The sequence below is a fragment of the Leptodactylus fuscus genome, chromosome 2 (assembly GCF_031893055.1).
Source record: "Leptodactylus fuscus isolate aLepFus1 chromosome 2, aLepFus1.hap2, whole genome shotgun sequence".
Taxonomy (NCBI): Eukaryota; Metazoa; Chordata; class Amphibia; order Anura; family Leptodactylidae; genus Leptodactylus; species Leptodactylus fuscus.
In genome coordinates, this window is record NC_134266.1 from 67,378,379 (window position 1) to 67,394,394 (window position 16,016).

The window sequence follows — 16,016 nt, forward strand, 5'->3', positions numbered from 1 at the left end:
ACATTATTAAACTACAGATTATAGCGGCACAGATGCTTTACAAATGGTTAATGCCATGCTAAATGATGCTGCATTTTAGAGTGGGCTTCTGAGATACCCGGCTTATATGCTCTGCTCCTATTTACATAGTGTATGCTTAATGCAGTGTTATTCGGATAACCTCACCAAAAGTCATAATATGACATAACAGCGCATTAGAAATATGTGTATATCGGGATCTAGTGAAGTGCGTAATCCATGTGCTGTGTTTGTGGATGTTGGCAGTACTTTGTGTATAGGGATGAGATGTTGGTTGTATTTCGTTAGCTTGGCACATATATTTGTCCTAATTAAGCTGTTTTGTTCTTCTTTGAGAAAGTGGTTGCTAGAGAAACATTGATGATGTCATAGGGGACTCCCTGCGGCAGAGAGGCTGGAGGGTGCACAGACGAGACGTAAATCATACTTCTTCTACACTTTCCTGTATACAGACCACTGGTAACAGGGATTTAATGGAGTTATGTCACAAAGATTATCCCATGGATTGAGGATAAATGGCTGATCGGTGGGGTCTAACCGTTAATACCCCCACCAGTCCAGATAATGGGGGGTGATTTACTCCCATTGAGATTAGTAACAGTAAAAACATACCACTAGTAATAAAGTCTTCAAGATGAAAAAATAAAATAAAGTTAATTATATTTTTCTATGAGATTACAATATAATTATTACCGCTTAGGGCTCGTTCACATCTGCGCCCGGTCTCCGTACTGCAGGTTTCCGTTTCCTGCATAAAACAGAGCAGGAGACGGAAACCTGCAGGAGTCTTTCTCACCCATTCATTTGAATGGGTGAGAAAGATGTGCGGCATTGAGCGTTTTGCGCTCTCCGCCGCGAAACCAATCAGGACACAGAGTCGGACATGCAGTACTCTGTGTCCGGATTAAAAAATCCGGTTTCATGGCAGAGAGCATAAAACGCTCACGGCCGGACCCGGTCTGTGGTTTCCGTCTTCTGGCATGCAGAAGACGGAAAGCACAGAACAGAGAGTAGAACGCAGGTGTGAACCTAGCGTAACAAATAACTTTTTTTATTTATTTTTTAAACTTTTTTTTAACAACTTTATTACAAGTCTATTAGCCTGCAGGATATAACAGAACATTGTACTATGTCTATTCCCGGCACTCCCACCAGCGGTACATCTGGGTCCACTGCAGCTATATTCTCAATGGGAATAAAACAACACTTATTTTCGGGATGTGAGTGGGGTATGAGCAGTCATATCCCCATGGAAAAGATATGAAAAAGTTGCAAATTTTTGCACAAATTTGGTTTTGGCACCAAAAAAAAAAATCGCAACCTCTTTTCACTTTTGTTAAACCCTCGCCACTTTCCTGGAAGGGGAGTCATGAGAGGCAGGGCTAACCAGCCTCCATAGATTTATGATCATTTACTGGTGTAAGGCCCAGTTCACATCTGCATTCGGTATTCCAGTTGGGAAGTCTGTTTGGGGACAAATTACCAAACGCATTAATAAGGGGTTAGCTAAGAGACCACAAGGACCCCATAGACTATAATGGGGTCTGTGTGGTTTCCGCACGAAACATGAGGCGAGAAAAGTGGTGCTTGCAGGATTTGTGCGGAATTCACACGGATCCCATTATAGTCTATGGGGTCCATGTGGATTTTTAAGGAAGGTTTAAACAGTAGGCATACCCACGCCTGAAAATTCTCAAATCATATAAATATTTATCATATATGGTGAACGCCGTATTAGGGGGGGAAAAAAAGTAAAAATAGCTAAATTAATGTTTTTCACCATTTTGCTTACTAATCATATTTGAATAAAAAGTGATCAGAACATTCCCCAAAGTGATATCTGTAAAATCTAAATCTTGTTCCGCAAGACAACTTAATATCAATATGGCAACAAAATACATTTTAAGGTTTTTCACTTGTTTACTTGTGTTTTAAAATATAGAGACGCAGAAAATACATAAATTTGGTATAAGCGGGTGGTTACAGGCCTGAAGAATATAGGCATTATGTCATTATCACACGTTAAAACCCATAAAAATGGTGTAAGTGCAGTTTTTTTTCCAATTCCAACCCATTCAATTTTTTTTCCAGGTTCCCAGTACATTTACATAATGTTAAATGGTGCCACTATGATGTACAACTTGTCCCACAAAAAAATAAGCCCTCATAAGGCGATGTGAACAGAAAAAAAAAAAGATGGCTCTTGGAATGAGTCTGGTCCTGAAAGGCTTAAAGACCTAGCGGAAAAATGGGTTGTTTTTTTTTTTAAGATCCTGTACAAGTGTCCTGTGGTCCCAAGGAAATATTTAAGAAGCCAGTATAAATGCAAGTGACTCCTACAACAGAAATGACCAGCTATAAGGCCTTGTTCAGTGTGTGTATGGAGAGTATCATTGATGCCTACTAGAGATGAGCGAACACTAAAATGTTCGAGGTTCGAAATTCGATTCGAACAGCCGCTCACTGTTCGAGTGTTCGAATGGGTTTCGAACCCCATTATAGTCTATGGGGAACATAAACTCGTTAAGGGGGAAACCCAAATTCGTGTCTGGAGGGTCACCAAGTCCACTATGACACCCCAGGAAATGATACCAACACCCTGGAATGACACTGGGACAGCAGGGGAAGCATGTCTGGGGGCATAAAAGTCACTTTATTTCATGGAAATCCCTGTCAGTTTGCGATTTTCGCAAGCTAACTTTTCCCCATAGAAATGCATTGGCCAGTGCTGATTGGCCAGAGTACGGAACTCGACCAATCAGCGCTGGCTCTGCTGGAGGAGGCGGAGTCTAAGATAACTCCACACCAGTCTCCATTCAGGTCCGACCTTAGACTCCGCCTCCTCCGGCAGAGCCAGCGCTGATTGGCCGAAGGCTGGCCAATGCATTCCTATGCGAATGCAGACTTAGCAGTGCTGAGTCAGTTTTGCTCAACTACACATCTGATGCACACTCGGCACTGCTACATCAGATGTAGCAATCTGATGTAGCAGAGCCGAGGGTGCACTAGAACCCCTGTGCAAACTCAGTTCACGCTAATAGAATGCATTGGCCAGCGCTGATTGGCCAATGCATTCTATTAGCCCGATGAAGTAGAGCTGAATGTGTGTGCTAAGCACACACATTCAGCACTGCTTCATCAAGCCAATACAATGCATTAGCCAGTGCTGATTGGCCAGAGTACGGAATTCGGCCAATCAGCGCTGGCTCTGCTGGAGGAGGCGGAGTCTAAGATCGCTCCACACCAGTCTCCATTCAGGTCCGACCTTAGACTCCGCCTCCTCCGGCAGAGCCAGCGCTGATTGGCCGAAGGCTGGCCAATGCATTCCTATGCGAATGCAGACTTAGCAGTGCTGAGTCAGTTTTGCTCAACTACACATCTGATGCACACTCGGCACTGCTACATCAGATGTAGCAATCTGATGTAGCAGAGCCGAGGGTGCACTAGAACCCCTGTGCAAACTCAGTTCACGCTAATAGAATGCATTGGCCAGCGCTGATTGGCCAATGCATTCTATTAGCCCGATGAAGTAGAGCTGAATGTGTGTGCTAAGCACACACATTCAGCACTGCTTCATCAAGCCAATACAATGCATTAGCCAGTGCTGATTGGCCAGAGTACGGAATTCGGCCAATCAGCGCTGGCCAATGCATTCTATTAGCCCGATGAAGTAGAGCTGAATGTGTGTGCTAAGCACACACATTCAGCACTGCTTCATCAAGCCAATACAATGCATTAGCCAGTGCTGATTGGCCAGAGTACGGAATTCGGCCAATCAGCGCTGGCTCTGCTGGAGGAGGCGGAGTCTAAGATCGCTCCACACCAGTCTCCATTCAGGTCCGACCTTAGACTCCGCCTCCTCCGGCAGAGCCAGCGCTGATTGGCCGAAGGCTGGCCAATGCATTCCTATGCGAATGCAGACTTAGCAGTGCTGAGTCAGTTTTGCTCAACTACACATCTGATGCACACTCGGCACTGCTACATCAGATGTAGCAATCTGATGTAGCAGAGCCGAGGGTGCACTAGAACCCCTGTGCAAACTCAGTTCACGCTAATAGAATGCATTGGCCAGCGCTGATTGGCCAATGCATTCTATTAGCCCGATGAAGTAGAGCTGAATGTGTGTGCTAAGCACACACATTCAGCACTGCTTCATCAAGCCAATACAATGCATTAGCCAGTGCTGATTGGCCAGAGTACGGAATTCGGCCAATCAGCGCTGGCCAATGCATTCTATTAGCCCGATGAAGTAGAGCTGAATGTGTGTGCTAAGCACACACATTCAGCACTGCTTCATCAAGCCAATACAATGCATTAGCCAGTGCTGATTGGCCAGAGTACGGAATTCGGCCAATCAGCGCTGGCTCTGCTGGAGGAGGCGGAGTCTAAGATAGCTCCACACCAGTCTCCATTCAGGTCCGACCTTAGACTCCGCCTCCTCCGGCAGAGCCAGCGCTGATTGGCCGAAGGCTGGCCAATGCATTCCTATGCGAATGCAGACTTAGCAGTGCTGAGTCAGTTTTGCTCAACTACACATCTGATGCACACTCGGCACTGCTACATCAGATGTAGCAATCTGATGTAGCAGAGCCGAGGGTGCACTAGAACCCCTGTGCAAACTCAGTTCACGCTAATAGAATGCATTGGCCAGCGCTGATTGGCCAATGCATTCTATTAGCCCGATGAAGTAGAGCTGAATGTGTGTGCTAAGCACACACATTCAGCACCGCTTCATCAAGCCAATACAATGCATTAGCCAGTGCTGATTGGCCAGAGTACGGAATTCGGCCAATCAGCGCTGGCTCTGCTGGAGGAGGCGGAGTCTAAGGTCGGACCTGAATGGAGACTGGTGTGGAGCGATCTTAGACTCCGCCTCCTCCAGCAGAGCCAGCGCTGATTGGCCGAATTCCGTACTCTGGCCAATCAGCACTGGCTAATGCATTGTATTGGCTTGATGAAGCAGTGCTGAATGTGTGTGCTTAGCACACACATTCAGCTCTACTTCATCGGGCTAATAGAATGCATTGGCCAGCGCTGATTGGCCGAATTCCGTACTCTGGCCAATCAGCACTGGCTAATGCATTGTATTGGCTTGATGAAGCAGTGCTGAATGTGTGTGCTTAGCACACACATTCAGCTCTACTTCATCGGGCTAATAGAATGCATTGGCCAGCGCTGATTGGCCGAATTCCGTACTCTGGCCAATCAGCACTGGCTAATGCATTGTATTGGCTTGATGAAGCAGTGCTGAATGTGTGTGCTTAGCACACACATTCAGCTCTACTTCATCGGGCTAATAGAATGCATTGGCCAATCAGCGCTGGCCAATGCATTCTATTAGCGTGAACTGAGTTTGCACAGGGGTTCTAGTGCACCCTCGGCTCTGCTACATCAGATTGCTACATCTGATGTAGCAGTGCCGAGTGTGCATCAGATGTGTAGTTGAGCAAAACTGACTCAGCACTGCTAAGTCTCTGCATTCGCATAGGAATGCATTGGCCAGCCTTCGGCCAATCAGCGCTGGCTCTGCCGAAGGAGGCGGAGTCTAAGGTCGGACCTGAATGGAGACTGGTGTGGAGCGATCTTAGACTCCGCCTCCTCCAGCAGAGCCAGCGCTGATTGGTCGAGTTCCGTACTCTGGCCAATCAGCGCTGGCCAATGCATTCTATTAGCCCGATGAAGTAGAGCTGAATGTGTGTGCTTAGCACACACATTCAGCTCTACTTCATCAGGCTAATAGAATACATTGGCCAATCAGCGCTGGCCAATGCATTCTATTAGCTTGATGAAGCAGAGTGTGCACAAGGGTTCAAGCGCACCCTCGGCTCTGATGTAGCAGAGCTGAGGGTGCACAAGGGTTCAAGTGCACCCTCGGCTCTCCTACATCAGAGCCGAGGGTGCGCTTGAACCCTTGTGCAGCCTCGGCTCTGCTACATCAGAGCCGAGGGTGCGCTTGAACCCTTGTGCACACTCTGCTTCATCAAGCTAATAGAATGCATTGGCCAGCGCTGATTGGCCAGAGTACGGAATTCGGCCAATCAGCGCTGGCCAATGCATCCCTATGGGAAAAAGTTTATCTCACAAAAATCACAATTACACACCCGATAGAGCCCCAAAAAGTTATTTTTAATAACATTCCCCCCTAAATAAAGGTTATCCCTAGCTATCCCTGCCTGTACAGCTATCCCTGTCTCATAGTCACAAAGTTCACATTCTCATATGACCCGGATTTGAAATCCACTATTCGTCTAAAATGGAGGTCACCTGATTTCGGCAGCCAATGACTTTTTCCAATTTTTTTCAATGCCCCCGGTGTCGTAGTTCCTGTCCCACCTCCCCTGCGCTGTTATTGGTGCAAAAAAGGCGCCAGGGAAGGTGGGAGGGGAATCGAATTTTGGCGCACTTTACCACGTGGTGTTCGATTCGATTCGAACATGGCGAACACCCTGATATCCGATCGAACATGTGTTCGATAGAACACTGTTCGCTCATCTCTAATGCCTACCTATAGGTGACATGTTTGCTCCATATGGGATTATATTATGGCAGGAGCGCTCTCAAAGTTTGGGTCCATGTGATTGTTTGTGAAGTTAAAGGGACATGTATTTTCCAGGCAGATATCTCAACTTTGCAGATTTTCTTCTGAAATTCTTGACCCTGCAGTACCAAGAAAAGATTTTCTGACAACCATGAGCCGTAAGCTTGGGATTTTTGTTTCATAACGTTACATACAAAGGCTGCGATTGTGCGGGGATTAATGTGGTCTTTGGTACAGGATTTTTTCTTTTTTGGCTATGTAAGATTAGCACACTTTTAGATCTTTCCTCATTACAATCAGTTTGTCTGCAACAGAATGGAAAGACACAGTCAAGATAGTCCCGATATGGACTTTTTCTCTGTGCCCAGCACTGAGGCCCGCGTGCGCTCAGATAGCCTGGGCAGCACTGGCTCATGCGGCAAGTTTGCGTTGCGTCAGAAAGTGGCTCAGCTGATGACCTGCATGGAAGACGTCAGTTCTGATGATGACCTGCATGAGGAACTCTCTCGCTCGATTGATCAAGCATTTCTAATCTGTGGCAAAATGATTCCCCCGAAAATGATGGATTTCAGGTTCAATTATTCTTCGTCAGACATGATCTACACAAATTATTTTATGTCATGTTTGTTTCCCTGTTTGCAATATCTAGTTGTATACTTTATAGATATTTATTTAGTATTGGAATTACCATTGTACTGATCCTTTGTTATTGATCTTATTTCCATTTAGATTGCAAATTATTACTTGGAATGTGGGAACAGCATCTCCCCCTAGGGACCTCAGCTCTCTATTGCAGCTTGACTCTTCAGGTTCAAATATTGATCTGTATGTTATTGGGTAGGTATTTTATTTTATCAGCACTTCTACTATACTGATGATGGCCAAGGTGAAAAGTTTTATTATTTTTCATTGACTTTTTTTGTAGTTTTCTGTAATTATTTGTAGAACTGAATAATATCTGTGTATTATGCTAGGGCTACACTGTGTATAGGATTTTCAGTGCTGATTCTGCTTGGCTGGTGCCATCAGCTATTGTTTTATGAAATCATGTCTTTGTATGTGCTTTCAACACAGAATCACACTGAAAATGTACAGTGCATCCACCAAGTGTGTATATGGCCTTATCCAGTGTATACGGCTGCTGGAAAAAATATACTGCAAAGAGGATTTTTTTTGAAAGTGGTTAATTTTTTTAATTGTAGATGAATTACAGCCCTAAACCGGCCTTTATCAGGCTTTATGCACATGACCGTGTCCTTTTCAGTGTTCTAGCCATGTATTTGACTACAAGCACACCGACCCATTTGTCTCTGTTGCCCCATGTACACACCTTTGTACAGTCATGGGCCCATGCTTGTAGCAATGAACCCAGGGAAAAACTCAGGACAGGCATAATGTCATCTATGTGCTGTTTGTGCCATTTTACTATGGTTGGGTCGTGTGCATGTAGCCCAAGGGGAAGCTGGCAGAATTTCTTCAAGGGATCACCGTTTAGAAAACTGCTTGTCTCCATGATCACTTTGTATTAAATATCTCATCCTCACCCCTAATATTTTTAGGCTATTATTGCCATGCTGCCTTGTGTGACTTGTTTCTAAGACTTGGGTTGAAACTTCATTTTATATATTTATTTTTCTCATTCATACTTGTCCGCTGCGTCTTTTATATTTCACCAGGGTTATCAAATATTACACAACTAAATCTGTATGTGTTTCAGGTTACAGGAAGTCAATTCCAAAATCGTAAATTTTCTGTCAGATTTGGCTTTTGATGACCCCTGGAGTCTATTTCTTATGGATGTTTTGGCTCCTCTTGGCTATATCAAGGTAACTGTATATTTTTGCATTATTTTCACATTGCTTTGAGCTCAAATATTGCGCACATTCTGGAATAGGAGGAAGTGATTGACAGCAATTGCTGAATTAAAAAAATACGTATTACAAGAAATGTCTGTTTAAAAAAAACCACCGCCACAAGAATACATAAATATTATTATTATTATTATTATTTATTTTACAAGCCTGAAGAAGACCCCATAGAAATGCATCTCAAGGAATCCTAATAGCGTGTTGACACATTCAGGATTTAAAGGCGATTTTCATACCTAAATCCTGATAGAATTTATTGTCCTACGTGCATATAATTTTATTTATATAAAAAAAAAACTGCAGAATAATGACCGTACAATAGATAAAATCCGCAGTATGTGCAGTATTGAATTACAGCGCTTCAGGTTTATGTTTAGATCTGCTTTCCCGTCTGCATAAGAATCAATGTTTAATCTCTATTTTTTCTGGAAAACGTAGCAGATTTGCCTGTGGCCATATTCACACTGTGTTCAACACATTTGGTGTTTGCATTGAGATTTCTGGGGGATGCATAGTGTGATGTATAGAATGCATAGTGTGAATACAGCCTCAGTATATGAGTCCTAGAATGGCGGTACAGATGCACAGCTGTATACATCCTGCTTCTTCTTCCGCTTGCACTGAATATACCTCTTCATTTTCCCTCCTAGCTATCATCTATTCGCATGCAAGGTCTCCTCCTGCTGACATTTGTAAAGCACAAGCACATTCCTTTTATACAGGACATTCGTACCAATTACATTCGCACTGGGCTCTATGGCTATTGGGTGAGTACTGAAGAGACTGTATCATGGGATCTGCTTTATATATTGATATAGTTGATATATTAATGGATGTAAGTCCCTTAAGGTGACAAACTATGTACTAAACTGTACTTTGGGGTTTCCATTATGGTATTGGTAAGATTACTGCAGCCTGCAGCACTAATTGGAACTTCAATGGACCCCAGTAAAATCAGTAGACGTTAGTTTGTTGGACGTACCCATGGAGGATGGTAGTGCCCAGTTCATTCATATATTTGTAGATGGAATAATAGGATTTTTGGCTCATATAGATTCCACGTGGAACAACTAAGTATTAGCTCAATTTATTGACAATAGGGGTAATGGTTATACAGATCTGATTAAGCTGACCTGTAATATATGATCTAGTAATTGACTGCCATTATATTCATAATTACCAGGGCAACAAAGGAGGCGTGACGATACGCATGTCTGTGTATGGACACATGTTGTGCTTCGTGAACTGCCATTTGCCTGCTCACATGGAAAACACAAACCAGAGGCTGGATGACTTTGAGAGGATGCTTGAGGCACAACAGTTTGATGGTGAAAGTATTGGCAGCATTTTGGATCATGAGTAAGTTAATACATTGAATTTTCCAGCAGATGGCTATTGCTGAAGCCTCTGACTGTCCCCCAATTAAAATACACCAGAGTATCCCCCAAAATGTCTTACGTTAGTATACCTTACCTCTCAACAAACTTTGCACAAATGAATTGTACTTTGTGTTGTGAGAAATAGCACTAGATCTGACCATTATAGTGCAGTTTGTGGCAGTTTTCCCCACTTCAGTTACTATCTCTAATTCTCAGTTCTCCCTGAGCTGGTTGGTGGAGATGAGCTGCTATTATGTCTGTCATAGACAACACTGGGAACTTAAAGGGGTTGTCCACTTTCATACCAATATTGAGAGACAAATGTTATGGTTTGTATAATAAAAAGTTGTACAATTTTCCAATATACTTTCTGTATCAATTCCTTGGGTTTTCTAGATCTCTGCTTGTTGTCATTCATTCTGTTACTTCTAGTGGATAAAATTCTGACCATGGTCATGTGATTTCCGATCCATGGTCATGTGATGAGGACACAGGTGCTGCTCATTATACGCACAGCACAGTAATCAGACATCTGCCTGGTAATGAGCTGTGCACCTGTGTGCTCATCACATGACCATGGACCGTAAATCACATGACCATGGTCAGAGTTTTATCCACTAGAAGTAACAGAATGAATGACAGCAAGCCGAAATCTAGAAAACCATGAGGAAGTGATACAGAAAGTATATTGGAAAATTTTACAGCTTTTTATTATACAAACCATAACATTTGTCTCTCAATATTGGTCTGAAAGTGGACAACCCCTTTAAGACAAGAGATTCTTCTCCCTAACTCTCTATTACTCGGTACCTGCAGCGGGGTGATGTAAGATATTACAGAGAAGTACTGACCTGTATTCATATGAATAAGGGGACGTTCACACTAGCATCTGTGTCTGACAGCTAGTGTCCGCTGCTAGTGTCCGTTCAAAATCTTGTGTAGACATTAGCAGCGGACACTAGCTGTGTCCGTGACATTTTGCATTGATTTAAATGGACATCGGGTGCGTTCTTTTACTGTCTGTGTCTGTCTTTAAGTGTCCGTTCCCAAAGATGTCCGACTTTTCAAGCAGACAGAAAAAACCTACATGTCGGGTTTTGCTGTCCGCTTGAAAAGTCGGACATCTTTGGGAACGGACAGTTAAGGACAGGCACGGACAGTAAAAGAATGCACCCGATGTCCATTTAAATCAATGCAAAATGTCACGGACACAGCTAATGTCTGAGGCTAATGTCCGCACAAGATTTTGAACGGACATTAGCAGCGGACACTAGCTGTCGGACACCGATGGTAGTGTGAACGCTCCCTAAAGTACTAAGCTTTCTGTTCTGAGACCATTTAAAGAAACAGTAGTCCTGCTTAAACAAACTCTAAAATAATGTGACTGTGTATGCATCTTATAACCCTCCTAAATAAAAAATGTTTCTTGTCTTCTACCACACAGTGTTGTGTTCTGGTTTGGAGACCTCAACTTTCGGATTGCAGACTTCGGAATACACTTTATTAGAGAAGTTGTAAATAGCAATAGATATAATCTACTATGGGAAAAGGATCAGGTAATCCAGCTCAACCTCCTTAATAGGGGGTATTCTTTTTCTAGACAGTTATGTTATATTCACAGAAATGAATATCCCTATCTCTACAAAGGCGGGCTCCATCCCTGCCTGTAGAAAAGTCTGTGCACAATTTGCTGCATTTTTCACTCCACACATGGCAAACGTTAAAGAGGACCTTTCACCGATTTGGGCACAGGCAGTTCTATATACTGCTGGAAAGCTGACAGTGCGCTGAATTCAGTGAACTGTTGGCTTTCCCGATCTGTGCACCGGGTAAAGAGCTATTGGTCCTGGTACCGTAGCTCTTAACAGTTAGAAGGGCATTCCTGGCAGTCTGTCAGGTACGTCCTTCTCCACAGCAGCGCTTATAGCGCTGTACAGTGTGAGCGGGGAGGAACGCCCCCCTCCCTCTGCTCACAGTGCTCGTCTATAGACGAGTATTATCAGGAGGAGGGGGGGGGCATTCCTCCCCGGTCTCAGAGCACAGCACTATTGGCGCTGCTTGTACAGAAGGAACGCCCTTCTGACTGTAAAGAGCTACGGTACTGGGACTGATATCTCTTCACCCGGGGCACAGATCGGGAAAGCCGACAGTGCGTTGAATTCAGCGCACTGTCAGCTTTCCAGCATTATATAGAGCTGCCTGTGCCCAAATCGGTGAAAGCTCCTCTTTAAATATCACTATGAAACTCCATAAATTGACATGCTGCTGACTTTACTCCATAGGTCAGTTTCAGTTGTGGTTTTACCTGGGTATGTGTAGGTGAGATTTATTTGCTTCTTATCCACTTTACTACTACTTTAACGACTTGATATGCTGTGCATTCACTATATACGTCTAGGCAGTCAGTAGTTAACTCTGCAAGTAAGTATTGTAAGTCCTTGCAGAGTTAGCAACTGCACAAGATCGGAGCGAGGAGCTGGCTGTTAGTGACAGATGGTCTTTGCTGTCTTTGTCTTCCTGAGCACTGTATACACGCAACTCCTTCTGTAAGGGAGGAGCAGTTACAGATATGTTCCCACTTCGGTGGAGCACTTAAGTAAAGGTGGAGAACTAGAAACTACAACAAAGTAGTGGAACATCACATGAGGAAGATCATTTAGAAAATATTCAAGGAAATGAAGTACATTTACAGGATCCATGCATAGAGATTGCAAAAAATGCTGGAGAGTCGCACAACTTTCCAAATGCACTACATCTAATGTACCATGCACAGTACATTGTATTTGTGGTATATTTCAGTCTGCTACAATGTTGATACATGATGATCCAGATAAATCTTTTAATATGCCTGGATATACACCACTTATTTTATTTATACAGAGATTTTTATGTTCTATATTTATCTTTCTAATATTACCCTTAGGGTCAGTACTTTACTATTGTTATCAGTGTTGTGGACGTAGGGGTTGTGCATATTGTGTAAACCAGTGTGTAGGACACAGTGGAGAAGATAATTGATTGCTCATTTTTAATCAGGCTTATTTTTATGCGTTTTTAGTTAAACATTGCTAAGAAGAAAGAACGATTTCTCCAAGGTTTTATGGAGGGGCCACTGAAGTTCAAGCCAACATACAAATTTGACCTGAACTCCGATGTATATGATACAAGGTAACATTATCTGCGGACTAGAAAGTTAAAAACGAAAAAGTATACATACACAGTATAGAGCTACAGATCAGCCGCTGCTTGGTAAAGGGCATGTTCTGTTACAAGGGTGTTCCAGTTCTTTTTTATTAACCCACTTCAAAGGCAATAGTGTCTGTTTAGGTACCTGATCATTATTGATATTGTAACCCCAGATGATCGCATCAACAGTGATGCCTCAGTTGAAGCTTAGGATAGATCATCCATGTCAGTTTGGTGTGGGTTTGACACTTGGCAACCCTACCAGTCAGCTGAAAAATTCAACTCTGTATGCAAATTAACTGTTTGGTGCATATAGGGGCGGAGCCATCCATCCTGGAGCACCCATTTTGTTTTGTCTTGACACCCAGAACCGTCCCCAAAACAGAAAGTCTGACTTGTCGCTTTAACTAGCTTTCCATGGGACAACAAAAGAAGATGGTGCTCCAGAAGATGTGGCCTTGAGTGTATAAAACAGCATACTTGTATATGGAATAACTGAGCCTCTCAGAAACATTAGGTAAAGGTACGTTCACCACATCACTAACCAACCACATAGAAATAGCTTCAAAGCAGATTTGGTGTGGTAGACTCCCCTTAAAGGGTATGTCCAGTTTAGAAAGCCCCTTTTGATCTAATCTTTTTGGGAATTCTGAGTTAATAGAATATTGGGGTCTCTTGTTAGGACACTCAACTCTTGGCCAAAATGGAGAACAGTTAGATAGTCCTGCATTACGTTGACAAGTAGTTGATTTTATTGAGAACCGTGAATTGGTTAAAGGGGCTTTGCAGGAGAAGACAGTGTCTATATGCCTGGAATTAAGAGTGGGAACGAAGACGTTGCCAGACTCCTTGAGCAGTGGCTTATTTCCCTGAGAACAAAATGGGCATATAAAATCCACCTGCCTGATCCTCATCTTCCCTGACACCTGATATCAAGGGAAATTCAGAAAATTCTCATGTACATCACATAGTTGACAAGTCTAATTGGAAATCACAGTTTTAGTTACAACAAAAATATGAAGACTGCAAGGTCTACAAAAGGGAACACAGGTATTAATTATAAAAGTATAGTCAAACTTTTTCACTTAAAATTAGTAAAATTTGTGTTTATTTCCATTTAGCAAATGCAACTTATGATTATTATTATTGTATATTATTAAAAATAAAAGAAATAGACTTACCTTAAATCAGGATTAAAAGTGTAGAGGAAGATTTCTTGGAGAACCCGATTACCTGATCTTCACCCACTGGAATGTCCTGAAAGGGGTCATGCAGTACCTCGAAAACATGGCTGCTTTTTTCTTCTCAGTTAGTACTAACAGATATCATGTCTGTTTGTCATATGGCCATGCTGCAGTTCAGTCTCGTTCATTTCAATGGGACAGAGATGTTGCATTGCCGTGTGACCGATGGATGTGATGATACTTCCTGAGAAGAAGAAAGCAACCATGTTTTCAAAGTCCTGCACAACCCCTTTAATAATAAGTTAGAGACCTACTTCCCTCTTCACACAACCCCTTCCCCTTTTTTTCTTGTTACACTTTTGTGGCCATGGCTTGTTGTCATTGTTAAAATTATAATTTTATATAACTGTTGATAATTGATAGTTGATAATTATCAAATGGTTTAATAAAACAGTTATATAAAAATTGTGCCACATGGCTAAAGCCTGAAGAGCTTCATATAGTTTTACCAGTCATCTGCTTATGGTGCTGGATGTAAAGGATTTGACTGCATTGTCTACTCTGATATTCGATATGTACTGACTAATATGCTTCACTTTTAGATGGAAGAAGTCACTATTGGGATTTAAGTAAGAGGAAATCCTTTGCATCCCTGACTAAAACTAGTTGTAGATTGTACTAATATAAAACAATCAGAAGTTTACTGACACGTGCTCGCTGCCACTTCCCATGCGTTTACTTGTGTTGATTGTAGATGTATCTAGTATTGTCCTTGATTTATTGCACATTTATGTCTTTGTGTCTCAAGGCATTCATTTTACTAAAAATCCATTTTAAGAGAATGTATCTTGGATATTTAAAGTGAATAATTTTACGTTGGCATTATTGTTTGTAGCTTTCGTTCACAATGCAATCCACAGACACTACCATGAAAAGAAGAGGCAGTTGTTGTATTGTATCCACTTGTATTTTACAGCCCCTTTAATAATAGTTTTGGCTAGTGCTAGTAAGATTCATCAGGATTGCCCACATAATATGTATATAAAATATTACTTTATTATCCAAGAGGCATTCTCTTATCCGAAATGAACCACCTTTACCTGTTAAATGTATATTGCTTTGGATGATATTATAAACTATGCAAATACAATGATCAAGGCATGCAGCATTCATTGTAAAAAATATATGCAAAAATAAAAAAAAAAGCGTGTATCTAATAGTCTCTGGCCTGCCAGCTGTACAGTGCATTTATTGCTAGCCACATGTCGTACAGCTTCCCAGCATGACTATTGCCTTATAAGCGCTGAATATTGGAGAAGTGTAACGTTTGTACATCTGATGATTCTTTATCCTCCAGTCCTCCATAAACCGCTCATTAGCCATGTAATATTCTATACACATTCTGTAGTAGTATATGTAATGAATATATGAGCGGATTAGATATATGGAAATAAAATAAAACCTCCTTGGTGGAAAAGAGGAACGTACGCTAATCCAATCTCTTGGAAGGTAACGCCCTATAGATCAATGCCCTAATAGCATATTCTGTGAATAATAGCCAAGTTAACTGGAGGTCATACAAGTTTCCCTTTTCTACCAAAGCGGTCTTATTTGTATATTTCTGACCCAGAATTCTTAGCAGGCCATGCATGGTCTAATAAGTCCCTGTACCATCTCTATTTAATGAGACATAGTTCCCCTTCTGCTTAGATAGAAGCAGATGATATTTTTGATATCTGCTTATTGTATGTTTTTTATTGAAATATCTGTTGACTTTATAGATGCAGCAGGATTCACATATCAGTCAACTCTTTACCTCATCTGTACATTGTGCATTTATATA

The 16,016-nt window shown here is 42.2% G+C and overlaps 1 protein-coding gene across 3 annotated transcripts in view; it reads left to right on the forward strand.

Moving 5' to 3' along the window:
* INPP5K (inositol polyphosphate-5-phosphatase K) overlaps positions 1–16,016 on the forward strand; it is a 45,211-nt gene that overhangs the window by 21,286 nt on the left and 7,909 nt on the right. The window contains exons 1-8 of one of the 3 annotated variants that reach the window (XM_075263937.1): positions 6,830–7,128; positions 7,286–7,393; positions 8,274–8,382; positions 9,075–9,191; positions 9,608–9,783; positions 11,248–11,359; positions 12,862–12,971; positions 14,776–14,802. In XM_075263937.1, the coding sequence (XP_075120038.1) occupies positions 6,872–7,128; positions 7,286–7,393; positions 8,274–8,382; positions 9,075–9,191; positions 9,608–9,783; positions 11,248–11,359; positions 12,862–12,971; positions 14,776–14,802 (1,016 nt within the window). In that variant the 5' untranslated portion in view covers positions 6,830–6,871. Of the gene's footprint in view, positions 1–6,829; positions 7,129–7,285; positions 7,394–8,273; positions 8,383–9,074; positions 9,192–9,607; positions 9,784–11,247; positions 11,360–12,861; positions 12,972–14,775; positions 14,803–16,016 lie in introns of those variants that run through there. The other 2 variants (XM_075263939.1, XM_075263938.1) reach the window with 2 other exon arrangements.